The sequence below is a fragment of the Bacillus rossius genome, chromosome 1 (genome assembly GCF_032445375.1).
Source record: "Bacillus rossius redtenbacheri isolate Brsri chromosome 1, Brsri_v3, whole genome shotgun sequence".
In the NCBI taxonomy this organism is placed as follows: Eukaryota; Metazoa; Arthropoda; class Insecta; order Phasmatodea; family Bacillidae; genus Bacillus; species Bacillus rossius.
Window position 1 is genome coordinate 24,194,379 of NC_086330.1, and position 17,483 is coordinate 24,211,861.

At 35.4% G+C, this 17,483-nt stretch overlaps 1 protein-coding gene across 2 annotated transcripts in view; it reads right to left on the reverse strand.

Moving 5' to 3' along the window:
* Positions 1-17,483, reverse strand: part of LOC134533215 (choline transporter-like 2) — a 75,918-nt gene that overhangs the window by 31,237 nt on the left and 27,198 nt on the right. Inside the window, exons 3-6 of one of the 2 annotated variants that reach the window (XM_063370619.1) lie at positions 10,958-11,080; positions 10,311-10,474; positions 8,086-8,266; positions 3,550-3,650 (exon numbers count right to left, since the gene is read on the reverse strand). In XM_063370619.1, the coding sequence (XP_063226689.1) occupies positions 3,550-3,650; positions 8,086-8,266; positions 10,311-10,474; positions 10,958-11,080 (569 nt within the window). The remainder of the gene's footprint in view (positions 1-3,549; positions 3,651-8,085; positions 8,267-10,310; positions 10,475-10,957; positions 11,081-17,483) is intronic. The other variant, XM_063370611.1, reaches the window with a different exon arrangement.

The following is a 17,483-nucleotide window of genomic DNA, read 5'->3' on the forward strand; positions in this document are numbered from 1 at the left end:
CTTGTTTTGCTTTAGAGGTAAGACACTGATCTTTTTTTGTAGAGCATCAACACAATCTATTTGCATTTGCAGACATATATGAGTGTGGTCTAGTTAAAACTGACTCTCTGCAATCTCTTGGGATCGCTGCAATTGTTCTGGGACTCTGCCGTCCCAAATCCACATGACGTGTGTCACTTGGGAAAGTGCACGCATGCTCAACATGGGGTGCTAAGCAAATATATTATTTATTTACACTGGTTTGAAGTCTCGTTCCCTAGGTCATTGAAGATGGATGCACACTACTCAGGTCAGGGAGATTAGGAAAGGAATTGACCAGGGCCTATTGTAAGCAGGACATACGCAGAATTTACTTTCGCAGAGGGGGGGAAAAGAGATTTAAAAAATGGAGCTATAGAACCAATTTTTTTTGCCTTTTTCTCTTTCAAATCCTTTCCATTTGTTGGTATGAATGACAAATTTTTAAGATTTTAAGGGTGTGATATATAAATAAAAAAATATACATATACACACACATATATATAAGTAACAAGCCTAAAGTTGTGAATTTAACCAACCAATCATGTTTGTATGCCAAACACAAATTTAAGGGTGTGGGACAGGGAACCTGTGCTCTTCGCTTTTATAATAAAGTTTGAAATTTATGTTAATTCCACTTAAAACAGATAAAATAAAACTGTATAGTAAAATTAAAAATCCTTAAATATATAACAAATTAGACAAACATGCAATGAACTAAATTTGTAAATTTGAAACAACCTACAAAAAATTGTAAAGTCATTTGGAGTGGTTGGGTAATATATGTACACACACACACAAACACACACACACACCTGATTTTGAGGAACCAGTCAGTATTTGCCTGGATTTATTTCTGGGAACCTTGGAAAACCAAAATCAGGATAGATGGACTGGGATTTGAACTTGGATCGGTGCAAAGTAATGTAAACCTGTCTATTGGCATCTCTTTTAACAGCAAACTTTATTGTACATTCGTTGCTTTTTACTTGCATTTTATACTCCATTGGGCATTCATCATCAGGCCACTTTTAAAAACACGTTGAATAATGAATCTCACTTTAATCCAAACTACGTTTACAGGATTTTATCTGCAGTGATATGTGATTTTAGTGGAAAATGTGCGACTTCTGCCCTGCTGAGATAGCTATAAATACCTCTCAGAACCTCTTGTGTCCAGATCTCTCACATCCAGTCTAAATCATTAAACATCTATACAATTACATACTGTATGACACAAAGGATTATTTATATTAAGATTTTAGTTTGAGTGATTTTCCTGGAAGCCTCGCCAAGCAGTGCTTCAGTTTGATGTACATAAGGCTCAATCTCACACGCCAGGGTGATTTTAAATATTTTTTCGTCATTACTTTTATTTAAGGGTTATTTCTAATTTTAGCTTCTTACATCCCTTATGTGTGTTGTTCTGCCACAAATATTTTAACAGAAGTTATCTTAGTGTAATATCATGGGTTTAAAAAAAAGGCTGATAACTACGAAGACTTGCGTGCTTATGACACCTGTGAGTGTCCACCCTTAAGTGAATATCTGTTTAAAATATCTGATGCAAAAACAAAAAATATGAGAGAGGCATAGAGTTAAAATTGTATATCTTAAATGAAAGAAATGACAAAAAAGGGGGTTGGGTTTAATTTTAGATGATAACGTCATAAGAAAACATTGATGAAAAATTGCATACTTTTTAAATTTCAAATATTATTTACAGTTTCTGTAAATTTAATTTAAATAATTTGTTTAAATATAATCACGAACAATTAGTTATAGAAATAACACTGAAAGCAAATGTTTTAAATTGCTGCTTTTAAAAAGCCCGCCTTAACCTGTTTGATATTATAGAATATTTTCTCGCACGGTGGTTGGCCGGTTCTTGCACGCTCAGCTCAGGCGGAATGTGACAATGAGTCATGCTTTTTCGTGCGTGCAGCCGGCGTTCATCAATTTATAAGACGTTATCACGTCAAAAAAGAATCAACATGACTTGTGAAACAGAAGCCTTAATGCATGGTAATGAGAACTTGTAAACGTAAAAGCCCAAAGTCAATCTAATTGCCTTCTTTCAATAATGGCATCCTCATCAACCAGCCAAAAAGTAAACCTTTTCACCTTTCTACATCGAACAATGACAAAACATGCAATGTTCACTTAGATGTGACAGTATCTGAATTATACGAGTTGATGTAAGATCATGTATAATTGTTGCAGCACTTATGTCAGTAAAATGCAAGCACAAATCGTGCACATTGTACTGTGCTCATCGTTAGTCCTATAACATATCCCTTCTGCACAACTTATTTCACCAGTCACCCCTTTCTACTTAACCTCTTAACCACTTTTCCCTCGGTTATCCTGTTGTTGTACCTCCGTGAGGACTGTAGGAGTTGTCATGTGTACGTCCACATGTTGGCACACAAATACTTGCAGAATCATGATCACACAACACTTTTTTCAGCCAAACAAAGTCTAATAAAAATGTTCAAAGTTGTCTTATAAACATATACTTTTAAATTGCAACAGGACACTTGAAACTAATTGTGCAATAAATTATTCAAAATGTAATTATGTAAATGCTATACTTTTCGCAAATGAAATTTAGAGCAATAAAAACTCTTTTTAATTATTGTTTCTGATTATTATGAGTTGCAGTTCTCACATCATTATAAGTGGGAGAGAGAAAGGAAATACTAATGTACCAAGATACCAAAACACACATCTCAAAACTACACATTCATCGGTACTAAAAATAATATTAAACACAGAACTTTATGCACCAATATATGGCTAGCATTTCAACTGAGCCACGGAGGGTAAAATTAAGGCTTAATAATAATTTACAATTCACCTAAACAATCAATCAATAAGTTTTTAGTATTAATTATTCAAAAAGGTTCCATTCCACATGAAATAACATATTTTGTTATAACATGTATGCCCCGATTTATACTGGCTCATGTATTTAACCACATTCAATCAAATTATCCTTAAAATATCAAAGGCACTACGGTTTCTATTAAATTAACAGCTGAAATGTTCTGTACCACAGAACATATTGCAAAGATCTGGTAGCCCTCACTGATATTCGTTCATATAAATTAAAAACAAATTAATAAAGATAAAGATAAAAATAAAAATGGATGCGGTGATAACACATAAGGCGATAGGTACTTTAGTTTTAATTTCCCTTAAATCAAGTAATAATACAGTATGACTAGAAGAATATCTCGACAGTACAAAGTGTTAGTATTTATAGGTACAAAAAAATAGCACAGAAATTTCACAAGCAAAATATGAAGAAAATTAATTTGACATGTACGAAAGAAGGAGAAAATGATATTGGAAAGAGCACCGAAGAAGACTACAAACATTTAAGATGTGTTTTTAGTGGACATAATGCTTTGCCACAGATGTTAAGACAAGAAATTCAGTTTCAAGAGTTGTTACACAGTCTTCATGCAGGTTAGCGGAAGACGCATGCACATGCGTGTGCGTCGTGCACGGGCGATCAGTGTCTACCTTACGAACTGTGCCAACCGTGATGTTGGCGACTACAGTCTGTGACATATAAGGTGGAAGGTCGCCAACGTCCCGCACGAGAGGCAAGCACCGCATGGCCACTGCGAGCAGCATCCCAACACATCGTCAAACACCAGAACTCGACGCTACCGCTCAAGTGTACCACACACACCTGCGACTGGTCACACATTACGGCACATGACCACCACAAGCTGTTTATTCAATGTAGTGAACGTGTTTCTCTTAATATCACTCCCTTAATTCTGTAAAAAGACCCACTTTAAAAAAATGTACCATCTGCATTTTGTACCAAACACAATCAACTTTACCCCTGTAAGAAATAAAATATGTTAAATAAACTGATTCTGACAATACCAACCACACAGAATATACTCAAACTGTGGCATATTATAGATTAGAACATTTAGTTTTGTCTCGCAAGGTTGGATGATGTCGGGACCTCAGGATTAAAGTCTAAATAAAAAAAGATATTATTTATTAGAAGATTGTTTAGATTTAACTTGTGTCTTAACATTCATAAAAAAAAAAAAAATATTAGCATTATTTTACTGAACAAGAGAGCTGTACTCTCGCATCTGTTCACTGGCACTTTTTGGCACCTCTTTTGGAGGTTTATTCCCATGTTGCCTTTGATAATACATATTATCTGCTTCTGCCTTTTTTTAAAATTATTTTTAGGCATAATGATAAATCACGATCTCCAGCTGAATATAACGAAAGAACAAAAAAAAAACACCAATCAAAAATAAATTACACTTATAAAGTCTATCTCACGAATCTATAAATCCTTTCGACATTTCAAATCACAGTGTTCACATACCAAAAATAAATTACACCTATAAAGCTAAAACCTAAAGTCTATATCTCTTTTTTTTTTTACATTTTCAAACACACTATTCACATAAAAATGAACGATAATTATAAAGTTAATTGCACAAATCAACAACTCTTTCCACATGAATAAATAAATGATAAATACGTACTTTAAATAAAACAAAAGTGATATGGTAGCATCAATCGTTTGCTGTTATGAAAACCGAGGAGTAGACAAACACAAGCAGTGTTACGAAAATTCCGTAGCATCACTGCTGAGTCATTTCTACCTCTCCCCTGCCGTCTCCCCTTCCGGCCGTTACAAGTAGCATACAGCATGCTACACTACGTACCTATCCGCCCCCCTTGCCGTCTTCCCATTCGACCGTTAGCGCATGCGTTGGAGTGGCGTCGCTGCTGACGCACTCTCCTCCTCTACCAGTTCCCCCACCACGTACCTAACTGTTTCCCTCGTGCGATCAAAATTTTCGTAACACTCGAAAATTGTAACCCCTTCAGCAAAGAAGTTTCACTTCAAAAATTGTTTGTCAAACATGGTAAGCATGAATATTAGTGAAACTGACGAAGGTCCAAATTATGAATATATTTTTTTAAGAGATATTAAAACTAAACAGAAACATCATTAAAAACTTCAGCAGTTAAAAAAGAGAATACTAGCCTGAGTTCGTAGAATCATGAAATCTATCCATTAATATTTTTTTCTCCTGCATGGTTAACCAGTTATTTCACCTGAGTAAGAGTTTTAACTTTAAGTACACTTGAAGCACTGACAGACTGTCCTAGAATCACGTTGCTTACTAGTTGCTAATTTTTATTTAAAATTCCTTAATAGTATATTAGTTTAAAACTAAATGAAACAATACAAATGCTATTTATCTTTTAACAATTTTTTACTTCATCTGATTAATGTGACTTCAAAGACCAATCAAAACAAAAGGTATGACAAGCTAGCAGAGAGAATCTTAGACCCGCCATCAACTTTGCTTGCTGAACAAAAGAGGGTAGCGAGTTAGCAATTCAGTGGGATTACATTGATTCAGTTTTTTCACAGGGAGTGGATTCATAGAAACTAGCACACCAGCTCAATATAATTGATGCTTCCACAATAGAAACTAAATATATTTTTTCTTTTAATTCACATCCTGAGTGAGGTAAAAGCAATGAAATAAGCAAGGCTGTCGTTGCCAAATTTGTCACTAGCAGCTCTGTTACATACGAACGCAAACTTCCAGATATGCCAAATTGCATCCTTCCTTGTTTATTCCATAAATGTTCCAAACGTTCTGAACTATATGTTCACATTTTTTGCTAAAGCAATATGCATCAACACTACATCATCAGGGACTTTTTTAAAACACTAAAGAAATACCTAATGGAAAGCTTCGACCCAAGTGGCTGACTAAGAAAGCCCTACCTATATTAAACCAATCATGAACATTAGATATGATTCCAATCAAGAGGTGAAGGAGATGCTTTAAAACAATAATTCACTTCCACTCCCTGCTTCTTGATACTGAAAGGTAGATACTGTTTAAAACTATTCACATGAGTTACCTCTATCGATATAAATCCAATATACAATGTTGACTCTTTTTTAGTAATTCAATGCAGTCCTGCATCACCACTGGTGCTGCACACTACTTAGAAAGGGGGGGGGGGGGAGACCAGTCTTAAACTGGACTTTTTGATACACGACAGGCTACACTAGGCTTACAAGTCGATTGTGATAAACATTCCTCAGCAAGTTATTCATTCAAGTTCAGAAAATAACACACGAGGTAAGTGATTGGTTACCGTGTGATAATCATGCAGTCAGATCAAACACAAATGGTTTACATAAATGAATTAGAAGTACCTAATATTGCCACATTCAAAATGCATTTCTTATTCACACTACACTAAATGTGTTCACATGCCAGGCACACATTATCAGTTTAGAAAAGAATTCTAGAGTTTTAGGCAACATAATACGAAAACAAAACCAACTAAATAACGATATTATTAACCACAGTAAGTTACAATTAGAAAGAAGGAAAAAACAAATCAAGAAAAAAATAAGGTGATGCTAACTTACCTTATATAAAAAATACGACAAATAGAGCAGCTAGATACTTGTTTCTTTAAAGGCTACCCAGCATGTGAAGAAGTACTTCAGATAAAAATACCTTGTGTAACTGGTACATAAGAATACTAGGTAACTTTAATGGTTTCCGACTATAAACAACTACATAACTGCATCTCTACCAAGTTTATCAAAAATCTGAACAAACAATACGTACATTATCGGTTTGGGTCATTCACATTTTTTTTTAAATTTAGATTTTTATGAGTTTAGTAGAAATTCAAAGTACTTAGATACTCTACCATAATATAGGTATGGTTTCAGTAAGAGTCATTACCTACCTATGTTATTATAGTGTTAAGTGGTAATGCTCCTAAAAAAAAAAGTACTTTGCATCCATCATCGTAAATTGGATATGCCATGAGGAAAGGTTGCTCACAAGCTTCCACAGACGCTAGAGTGGAACCTTCTGCAGAACTTTAAGCAGTTCGTTGGTCGTATTGATAGTGTTTTGATTTTTTTTTGTTGGGAACAAATTTTTTTTTTGTTGTGAAAAGTGTCTTACAAACTGGAAAACTTATCCAAGATAATGGCCTTGTTGATGAAACTATGAAATTTTTAGGCATTCTTGGGTACATGGGGTTAGTAAAATAACAGTTCAAACATTATGTCGAGAGAAAAATTTGAAGTACTGCTTTCTGTGGGGCACTTCTCAGACAACGAAAAGTACATAGGAGACGGCAGTTTTAGGACTACAATCCGAGGCAGACGTGAGTTCTGAAGGGGGGCTTCAACTTTTGTAAATCAGTGATTATCATTCTGGTAAACTTAGCTCTCCTCAACAATCTTTTTTATTTAACCCTCCCCCTACATCCACGGGTCATTTACAGTGCAGACTAACCTGGCCGCTTTAACTTCACTGCCACGCGGACACGCCACAATGTATTGACTTACGGTACTGGCCGTCTCTAGGACAGAGACATTCTACTTAAACAACCGAGCATACATGTGCCAGGATCAACAAACGTAATTAATGATTCATTAACCTAGAGTCATGGCTCTGGACGTCCAAGCCTGACCCTCTTTATCAGGGACTGGCTGACTCCAGTCAACAATCACGACCCAGAGACTGCCGCTAGGGAGTAATTGTGTTTTAAGAGTAAATTGCAATAGTTCTCACTAAGAAGCTTGTGTGTCCACACTACGCTTTTGTACGAGTGAATCTATAAAATAAAGAGATAAACATGTCTTGAAAACCATCTTGTGTATTTGAAGTACCCGTGTCACGTTCACATAGCAATCAGCATACTACGCTGACTAAGGATCTTTGCATCAAAATAGCTGCCAGCTTTGACCAATGGTAGATTCTTCAGCCTACGACAGCCTTTGGCTGGACACTGCGAGCTAGCCTGGCGCCCACCCCAGCACTGAACACACAACCTCGTGTGATGGCATGCTCGTCAAAAATTTTCATAGTTTTTACATATTTGTATGAAAGTGATCATTTCCACAGTTAAGAACGTGACAAATTGCAAAAACAAACAACGCGGAAACTCCGAGTGAAGTACTGTTAGGTTGTACGGAATATTCCATCGTGGCACGCAGGAAAGTTGCCCTACCTGGGGTACTTTCAAAATATATGCGAGCACAATCCTCGTTGTTGTACAGCTCTTGAAGACGTTGGGGCGTTGTGCTGCTGTCCACAACGATGCCCGGCCGGCAGATCAAATACGATGCACATTTTGCAGGATCCGTGCATTCTTCCAAGTGAGTGACGCTGGGACACGTCGCCACGCACACCTGAAATACAAAACCAGTTTCGTCACTGAACAGCTGAAACACAGAAAGGGGACACTGAATACTGTAAAAATAAACGGTGCGTTGATTTGGAAACTAATTAGGGGTATTCAAAAAAATACTTGATGTTTGTGAATAATGTTATATTCTATTTGACATTTTAAATAAAATAGATACAGCAAGTGATACTCGGTCACAAAAAAATTTAAATGAGATGTGTGGACCATGAATAAAGCACAGAAAGTTTTATCGATAACTTTGGATTTGTTTGCTGCAGTACAGTACATACATGTTTTTTAAGTGAGACAAACAACATGTGATTATGATTACAAATTATTAAAATATTCTAATTTTTAAGGTATTTAATCAATATTATTAATAAACTTTTCGAACTTAAAATTTTCATGGTTTAAAAAAAATGCATTGTCAGGTTTTTTTTTTACATTTTCTTACATTTTACGAAACTCTATCATCGTTCCATTTATATTTCTCTTTTTTATTTTACTGAAATTTTCATAAATTTTTCTTGGACTCCTATCAAGCATGAAAAAAAAGTTTGACTGTATGTTTGAATTTAACTCGTAAAATATTCTATAATTGTGAATAATTTGATATTTGAATCAATAAAAAAGGTTCACAGAAGCCTAGAACTAAGTCTTGCCCACACATGCAGTTCACCAAGCTGAATAAACACAGAACACACACCTGTGAATAAACACACTTTATACAGAGTTTGGTAACTGACCATAAGCATGCAATCACAGAGGTTGTGTCGTTTGTGAACTGGCTTTCATTCGGAAATAAAGCATGGCTGTCCACAGTTAAATGAACACATTTGGAGCCCTACTTGAAATTCTTAAATCACCTCCCGTGCCTTTACATTGCAAGTACGTTGAAATGATCACTATGAACAGGGGTGAAAATCTGTAGAATTTGCAAAGGAGGGCCTGCGAAAATCTAAGGTGGAGAGGAGGGGGGAGGGTGTCTCGCAGTCTGACAGTTTTTCGCGCTGGTTTACACCGACAAAAGTAGCATCTGGATAGAGTGCTTTTATGTTGTACACTGTCCATATTTTGGTCTATATGATATGCATTCAATAATCAGGGAACTTAAAAAATACAGAAATTTTTAATAAAACAGTTTTTACGTTTACCGCGGATTTGAAAGGGCAAGCGAGCCCCCCTCAATGAGGGACTTCTTAATCCGGGAGGGGGGGGGGGGGAGGCTTAACACAGCAAACATCCAGCAATATGTCTCGCGCCCCGGTCATAGCTTGCAGCGCGCAGACTGTTGAATGCTCCCACCAGCTGTCTGCACAACTCAACTCAGGAGTTTTTTTTTTGCACTCAACTCGGGCACAAGCTCAAAGTGTCTTTCTGGCACACTCAAATAATCACACTCCTACCAGCTGTATTTTCTTTCCTTGTGGCGACACAATTTGCGACTCCCGCGCGAATTCCCATATGCTTTATTTTTAACGACTTAAAAAGTCTGTCCAACTGCTACCTTATTTAAAAGATAATTAAAACTAAAATTTAATGTAATTTGTACTAGAAACTTGCCATTAATAAAAATAGTAAAAAACATAACTAAAACTTAGAACCAACATACTTAGAACTAAATATAAACAAAATTAAATTATATAAACCTAAACTAAAATTAAATGCCAGAATATATATATACTATATATATAAATTAGTGAATTATGTTTAATTAAAAAACTTGATGACCAAAGATGGCCAGTACAATGGCCACAGGGTTATTGACTGGGTCCTCTAGCTAGCTGCTGGAACAGCTGGTACTTTCAATACCACTGCGGTAATCATCACTGCAAACGAAAGTAGGTATTGAAGGCTTTAAATGAATTATCATTAATGTGCATTTAGGTTGATTTAAGAAGGTACATTATATTGAAATACAGGTAAATTATCCGCTCACTGTAATACAAAATTAAACAAAATAAAACTTAAAAGTATTTTCTCGACAAAGTAACATTTTAGTACGACTGCAGGTTGATTTGTAACCACCAACAAGTCCCGTGCATTACCTGAGGTGTCGGGCAGCCGGTAGCAAGAACATCGATGTGCACACACTTGGTGAGATCAAAAAAAAATAAGTAGGGCTTATCCTCCACGCCTTGATCAAGCCCACACTTGCGACCTCGTGAATCTGTTGGCTTCAGTAATCGGGAAGGGTCGCCATTACGAAACGCTAGAAATAACAAAAACATGCAGTGCTTTGTTTCAATATTATTATGTAAAAAGAAAAAAAAAAGAATTTGACAAATTATATTCAAAATGCAAATCAAAAGATGTCTAAATAAAAAGATAATGAACTGGAATTATACGTACTATACTAGCAACAATTAAGTCAATATTGATAAACCCCTGATTTTCATTTATTCACACACCATCCTAGAGATCAAATTAAATGCAGCAATGGTATTAACTTTGTTAGGTAAATTTTATTTTCACCTCTCTCTCTCTCTCTCTCTATCTCTCTCTCTCTCTCTCTCTCTCTCTCTCTCTCATATGTATATATACTTAACAGTTCACAACATTAACAAATATTAAGAATTAATACATTTGTCTAAGTTAGTTTCCTCTGCAGGAAAATTATGTGTGTTAGCTACCCAAAAAACATTAACTTGCCCTCAGCCACAAAAGAGTGGTGGTGTTTGAGAGAGCTACTCACCAAGGTAAGCTACGAACCCCCAGCAGGCTAGGAAGACTAGGAACAGCAACAGACAGATCACGTCCGTGCATGAGCGACGCTTCAGAGGCCCTCTGAAGTCAGGATCGTGCTTTATGGGCACCCCTGTCCAACAGACCACTTGCCGTTAGTGCCTTAACGCACACAATACCGAATGTTCCTCCACAGAACATCACTGATGACTACTTACTTTAGTGAAGATCTGATATCATACTCTAATGTATTTCCAGTTAAAATAAACAAAAAAAAGTTATAACTCTCTTATTTACCCATGGTTGTACATCCGTATAAATAAAGCACATAACTCAAAGAATGCCTGATGCCAGGCTAGACAGTGACAGTAATATTGCATCTAATCTAATTTAAGGATTGAATTAAGTTGGTTAACAGTGCATGTCAGTACAAATCATGTAAATTTTGAAAAAAATACACCTATTCTACAAACTACCAATAACTTAACTAAAGTAATTAATTATTAAGTGGGGTCTAAGTACTGGCTAAATAAAAGCAAACGAAAACCACTTTGACATATCAAATCAAATTTAAACTGCTCAAATGGAAGTCAATATTAGCCTATGACTTAGGTTCACAAAGCTTAGCCTTCTTGAATTTACTTCAGAAATGAACTTGACAGCCTCAGAAAATTGTACTGCTGCTTTGGGCTGCCATTCAGAAGAGGCCAATAGGTTAGACGGTACAACAAAATGTTTGCAACAAAAAATGAAATAAAATAACAAAATTTTTTGAAAGAGAAAATAATTTAATTAACTAAAAACTTTATTTACAGTGTAACCAGCCAGAGAAAGGTCTCTTTTTTTTGTTTAACATCTTGTATTAAGATATGGATACACTCAACATCATACTTTGTGAAAATTGTTTTGAGCAATTTCAGGAAACTGTGAGAAAAAAAAAGTCTGGAGCAAGTCTTCAAGACTATGTTAATAATAATAATAATAATAATAATAATAAACCACAACAATCTAAGCAGAAGTGGCCCTAGACTTTACGAGGCTCTGGGCTGTTTACTTTTTGAAGGCCCTACTCTGGAGAATTAGGAAAATTTACTCTTTCAAACATTTTTAGTCCAAACTGGAACTTAAATTTTGATGATGGTTTTACTAATTTATCTTAGGATATTTTAACATTCTATCTTGATAAATTATCCTCAGATCAGTTTTGTAAACACTTAAGAACAAATTTCCAGTGTAATCACAATATTGTACACGGCAGCAAAATCTTTGAAAGTTTTCTAAATTCCATGAATTGAAATAGGTACTGACCAGCACATTGAGTCACACGATAATAAAAAAAATCATTTTTTTTTCCATCATGTCCATATTTTTAACAAAACACAAGACAAACAAATATAAATAAAAATTAAAGTACCGGCGCGGAGCCCTGGGTGATTGCCCGGCTTTTCCTGCCCTGAAGCCGCCCCTGAATCTAAGACTAGACTTAAAGGGAAATAAAATGAAATAATTTATTTCTTTGGTGTTGCCTGAAAACTAAATTACGGTTACTAACGCAAATCTTGCACATTTTGGCATGTCTCGGAACATAGTACAAAATGAAAGTGATGACAATAACTTTGCCAGTAGTTTGACATCGTCTGCACCCTGCCCTCTAGCCCGATGTGCCGAGTCTCGTAGCTAGTTGGTCTACCACTGCATGTGTGCTGTTTATACAGCGCTCCGGCAATCCTAGAATCGTTGCGGTTTCTTTTTAGAAGTTTATTTTCCTGCTGTGTCCACAAGTGGATAACGCAAACAAAATTGATTCTCTAGCCTCATTTTAGAAATTTTTCTTCACCTAAATTTGAAATTAGAAACAAATTGCGGGTGAAGCAGTGCCTTAACACGTTGAGCACTGCAGCGGTCCCAGACCGCCGACATGAACTTTCGTCATACACCAAGGACTACCGTGGGACCGCCCGACCCTCGGAAAGAAAACTTACACTCCACGCCACTGGACCGCCCGCCTACGGGAACTCACAGCTTTACTGGACCGCCCTGGCGTGGTGCAATAGCCCTGCATAATTGGTTTTCAAATATTTGATATTAAAAATTTTTTTTGTGAATTTAATTAAAATAACATTTTTTTCATATATTTTTACATTCTTTGTACAGTAATTGATTTTATTTTAATTTTATAAGCCATTTTGCATAAAAGAAAATACTCTGATTTAATTTAACACTTTAGCTTTCTTTTTTACATACTATAAAAATTTATATAATGAACGTTTCATAAACCTGGAAATGGGTGAAAACAATGAAAAAAAAATTTTTTTAAGATATATTAATACAATCAATGAAATTAACAGAGATTATAATAATATAGATTAGAGAGAGAGAAAAAAAAAGTTCTCCTGGACAGTCTGCACAATACGTTGCCACTGTAATGAAATTTTACTGAATTTTGATAATAGATAATTTAATAAGTGTATTTTTTTATAACACCAGTTATATTCTTTTATTATAAATTACAGCATTACTCTATGCTTGTGCATAAAATCTCTGTGAAAACTTGTATGTTAAATACTCTTTGTAATTAAATATGTTAGTTTTAAAACAAGGGCAGGGAAAAATAAATGAAAATGATTATTAAGAATATTGAGTTATGGAACAAATGTGGAATCAACTGTGACAATTTTATTCTGCCTTCCACGTTGCCCCAAACAAAGTCAAAAGGCAGTGTCTCTGCTTCCTTCATGCATGTCCTTGACACTATGCTCTCCTCCTTTGAGGACGAACACACAATACGTACAACCTGCGCGATGCATCACAAATATCCTCAATTATTTTACCAATTTTATATAACACCTTTTTAAAGAAAATATTGGGTCAAAAAGCAGAGCTGAAAGTATCAAACAAAAGCTATGCATCTGGATTGGGCAGACTGAACAAACCATCGTTAAACAATTTCCATCTACTGATTATTTTATAATCACAATCATTAAAATTCAAATTCTCATATTCAAAACCGTCAAGTTGTGAATAGGATACTGACTAATAGCATTCCCTAACAAGACTATAAACTGATAAAATATTATAAAAAAACTATAAAGTCTTAACTTGTCGAAATAAGTGTGACCTTATCTCGACCGGAGTATAACTACCAGTGAGCTCGCCAGGAGACTGGATACATACAAGGACGGAAGAAAATAACAAGGGATCACACAACGAACGGTGGGGAAAAAAAAAAAAAAAAATCACTGACTTGGGTAAGGTGTGTTACATAAATAATAGCTACGCTCGTAAAATTGTTGCTGAAGTATTAAAATTCTCGCAAAAATTAGTTTTTTATTTTGTCTCCCCAAAATCCTTAAAAATATATCATTAACACCAACAAAAGGAAAGAACTTGTAAAAATTGGGAAATTATTATTATTATTATTATTTAAAAATTGGAATTATACGTACGCTTCTGCACTGGAGGGTAGGTTTTTGCACTTATAAGAGATCGTAACTAAAATGAAAAGTTGGTCGTGTTGAATCAGATTTTAATAATACTTAAAAATCATGACAATGTTTTAATTCTCGCAAAATGGTGTTTCATTTTATCCCCCACCGCGAAGTTGGACGAGTGAACGACGAACTAGGGATATGCACGGGACTGACCGGGGGTCAATGAATAGTTTGGCGGAAGTCCGTGGACTAGCAGTGCGCGTGTGGAAGTCTCACCACAACCCCCCCCCCCCCTCCCCCAAATAACCAGTTACAATGTGCCGCTGGTCAGGCAGCTGTGAAGGTTACCTTCCCCAAGGTCGTGCGACCTTCTCTTTCTCTCTCTCTCTCTCTCTCTCTCTCTCTCTATCCCAACGCAGACAACTGTCGAAACACATTTCACATCTACATGCGCTATATTATATGTATATAGCTTTATAAGTGCAATTTATTATTTTCTATGTGAAAACTAGTGTCAAAAGGACTTTAGAATTGTCTTTACAAGTGTAATTTTATGTTCGACTAGAATGTTTTTTATTTTTGTTCTTTCGTTTTATTCAGCTGGACATCGTGATTTAACATCATACCTAAAAATAATAATAATAAAAAGGCAGAAGCAGATAAGAAGTATTATCAAACGCAACGAGGATATAAACCGCCAAATGAGGCGCTAAAAAGTGTCAATGAACGGATGCGAGATATAGGAGGCGGAATAGTAATTTTTTCTTTCATTAGAGATCACATCTACATCCTTACTATTCTCAATTATTATCTCTTGTTCAGTTAAAAAAATTCAATAATTTATTTCTAGCTATGCTTAATAAGCAAGATCTTTCATTTCTGTCGCGCGAGGACCCCACAGGCTAGTTATTTTGTCAATAGTCTCTCGTCTCAGTTTTTTTTATAACTCGCACAATATTTCATCTAGTCCATTTTCGATTTTCCAAAAGAATTCAATTAGAATCTTCAAGTTATTTAGCAACAAATCCCACGAATGTATACACGTGCGTAAGAATATAAACTTCTGCCACAAAAAATAAAGTGTTACTAGTGCGACAACGCCAATTATAATTATTACTTAATTTTAAATACGTCAAAAATGAAGGTACTAATATCGGTAATTGTTCCTTATTGCGTACACAGTTTGATATCAAAGTCTTATAATTAATATTTTCACAAATATATTTTGGTTATGGCACGTTTCGCATCACAAATACATTAAATTTCTTACTTTATTTTAATATTTTACTTTAAAATACAATACGATACGATACACGAAACAATTATTGCTTCCTAGAACAATTTTCCTTACCGCGTATCTAGTTAATATCAAAATTTTATAATGCGTATCATCAAAATAAAAATTATATATATATATATATATATATATATATATATACATACATACACACACACACATTTATGTATAGTGGTAATCGTAGTTTCAAATTACAAACACATTTAACTTATTACTTTTAGTTTTTTTTACGTTGAAACACAATTTGATATGTTACACAGAATAATTGCATCCGGGAACAATGTTTACCAAAGTTTTATACCTACATATTTCCAAAATAAAATTTATTTTGGTAGTTATTTTGCATCACAAACACAGACAATTCCTTTATTTATTCTAATATTTTAATTTAAAATGCAGGGTGTCCTAAAAGTGTCCCAGTTTCAATGGTATATAATAACAGTTTAATTGAGACTATTTACAAGGTATTTGAAGGTAAACTAACCTAGTTTTTCTAACAAATGTAACCAATGGCCAATACGTGCACCTTTAGCTATACGGCACACATACAAACTAAAATCCAATCCTCCTCACACTTTGGTTAACAAGTCCAGAGTAATGGAAGCAATCGCCTTTCCAATTCCGTTGTCTCAACTCTGGAAAATCAGTAGGTTGCGGCAGAAGGTATAATTATTTATAAAGCTCCAAAGGGAAAAATCGCATGGCGTTATGTCAGGTGAACGTGGAGGCCAGCGAAAAAGAGCTCTGTCTTCTCGATCTCGACCATTACGACCAATACAACGGTCAGTGACTTCGACGTTAAACCACTCTCGTACAAAGACATTACAACGGGGGAGGGACTACATCATGTTGTCAAATAAAGTTTACAGGTTCACCCTCTACTAATTGGAGAAATTAGCTCAGTACTCGCGCAGCGCTCACCTAAAACTGAGTCACTCTTTAACCGTGACCTTGAACCAACACACTACAATGCTTACAGTTGATACTGTTAAAATTGATAACTGGTACATTCTTTTATGGACATACTGTACAACTGGATACGCAATAAGAAACAATTACGCAATTGTTTCAGCTCGAATACAAAGCATACCTGGTGCATTATTTCGAGGTTGGTAGCAGACTAACTAACTTCAGATAAAGAGCTTCGTAGCTCATCCTATTTGGTGTCAGCCTCCTGATCTTTTCCACATCGAGGTCAGTAGATGAGATGAGAATGGACCATTACAGGAATGAATGACTTGGGGGGGGGGGGGAATACCCGAGAAACTCACCTTCTCACAGTGACGTCCGCCACGTTTCCCACTCGCAAAAAAAATCTATCACCAGGAGTCGAACAATGATCGCCTTGGAAAGAGAATAATGATGTGAATATTTTCCGTGTTCAAAGTGTTGCATCATCACTTCTACTGATTTAATAAAGTTTGCAAAGCTGGATCCTGTTATATTTTGAACTATAAACAGCTGTTAACAACTTTTCGCAGTGGTTTCTGACAGAACAATAAATAAATAAAAACCTTGAAAAATCATCACCAGTGATGGTTATCATTGAGATTTTTCGCCTAGAGCTGTATAAAACCCAAACGTGATGTGATGGATGCAGTTGTTGCTATATAATAAGTCAGACGGGGAAACGTAACAATGGAAATGGATTCTAACCCGCAAGATATTTACATTTCACAATACGTCTGCCAACTTTTACAAAGCACGGAAACGTAACAAACGGCAACCAATGAGACTGAACTTCACGGTTATAAAAAAAAATTAATAAAAAGATACTGAGATCTGAGAAGAAACAGGACTTACATACG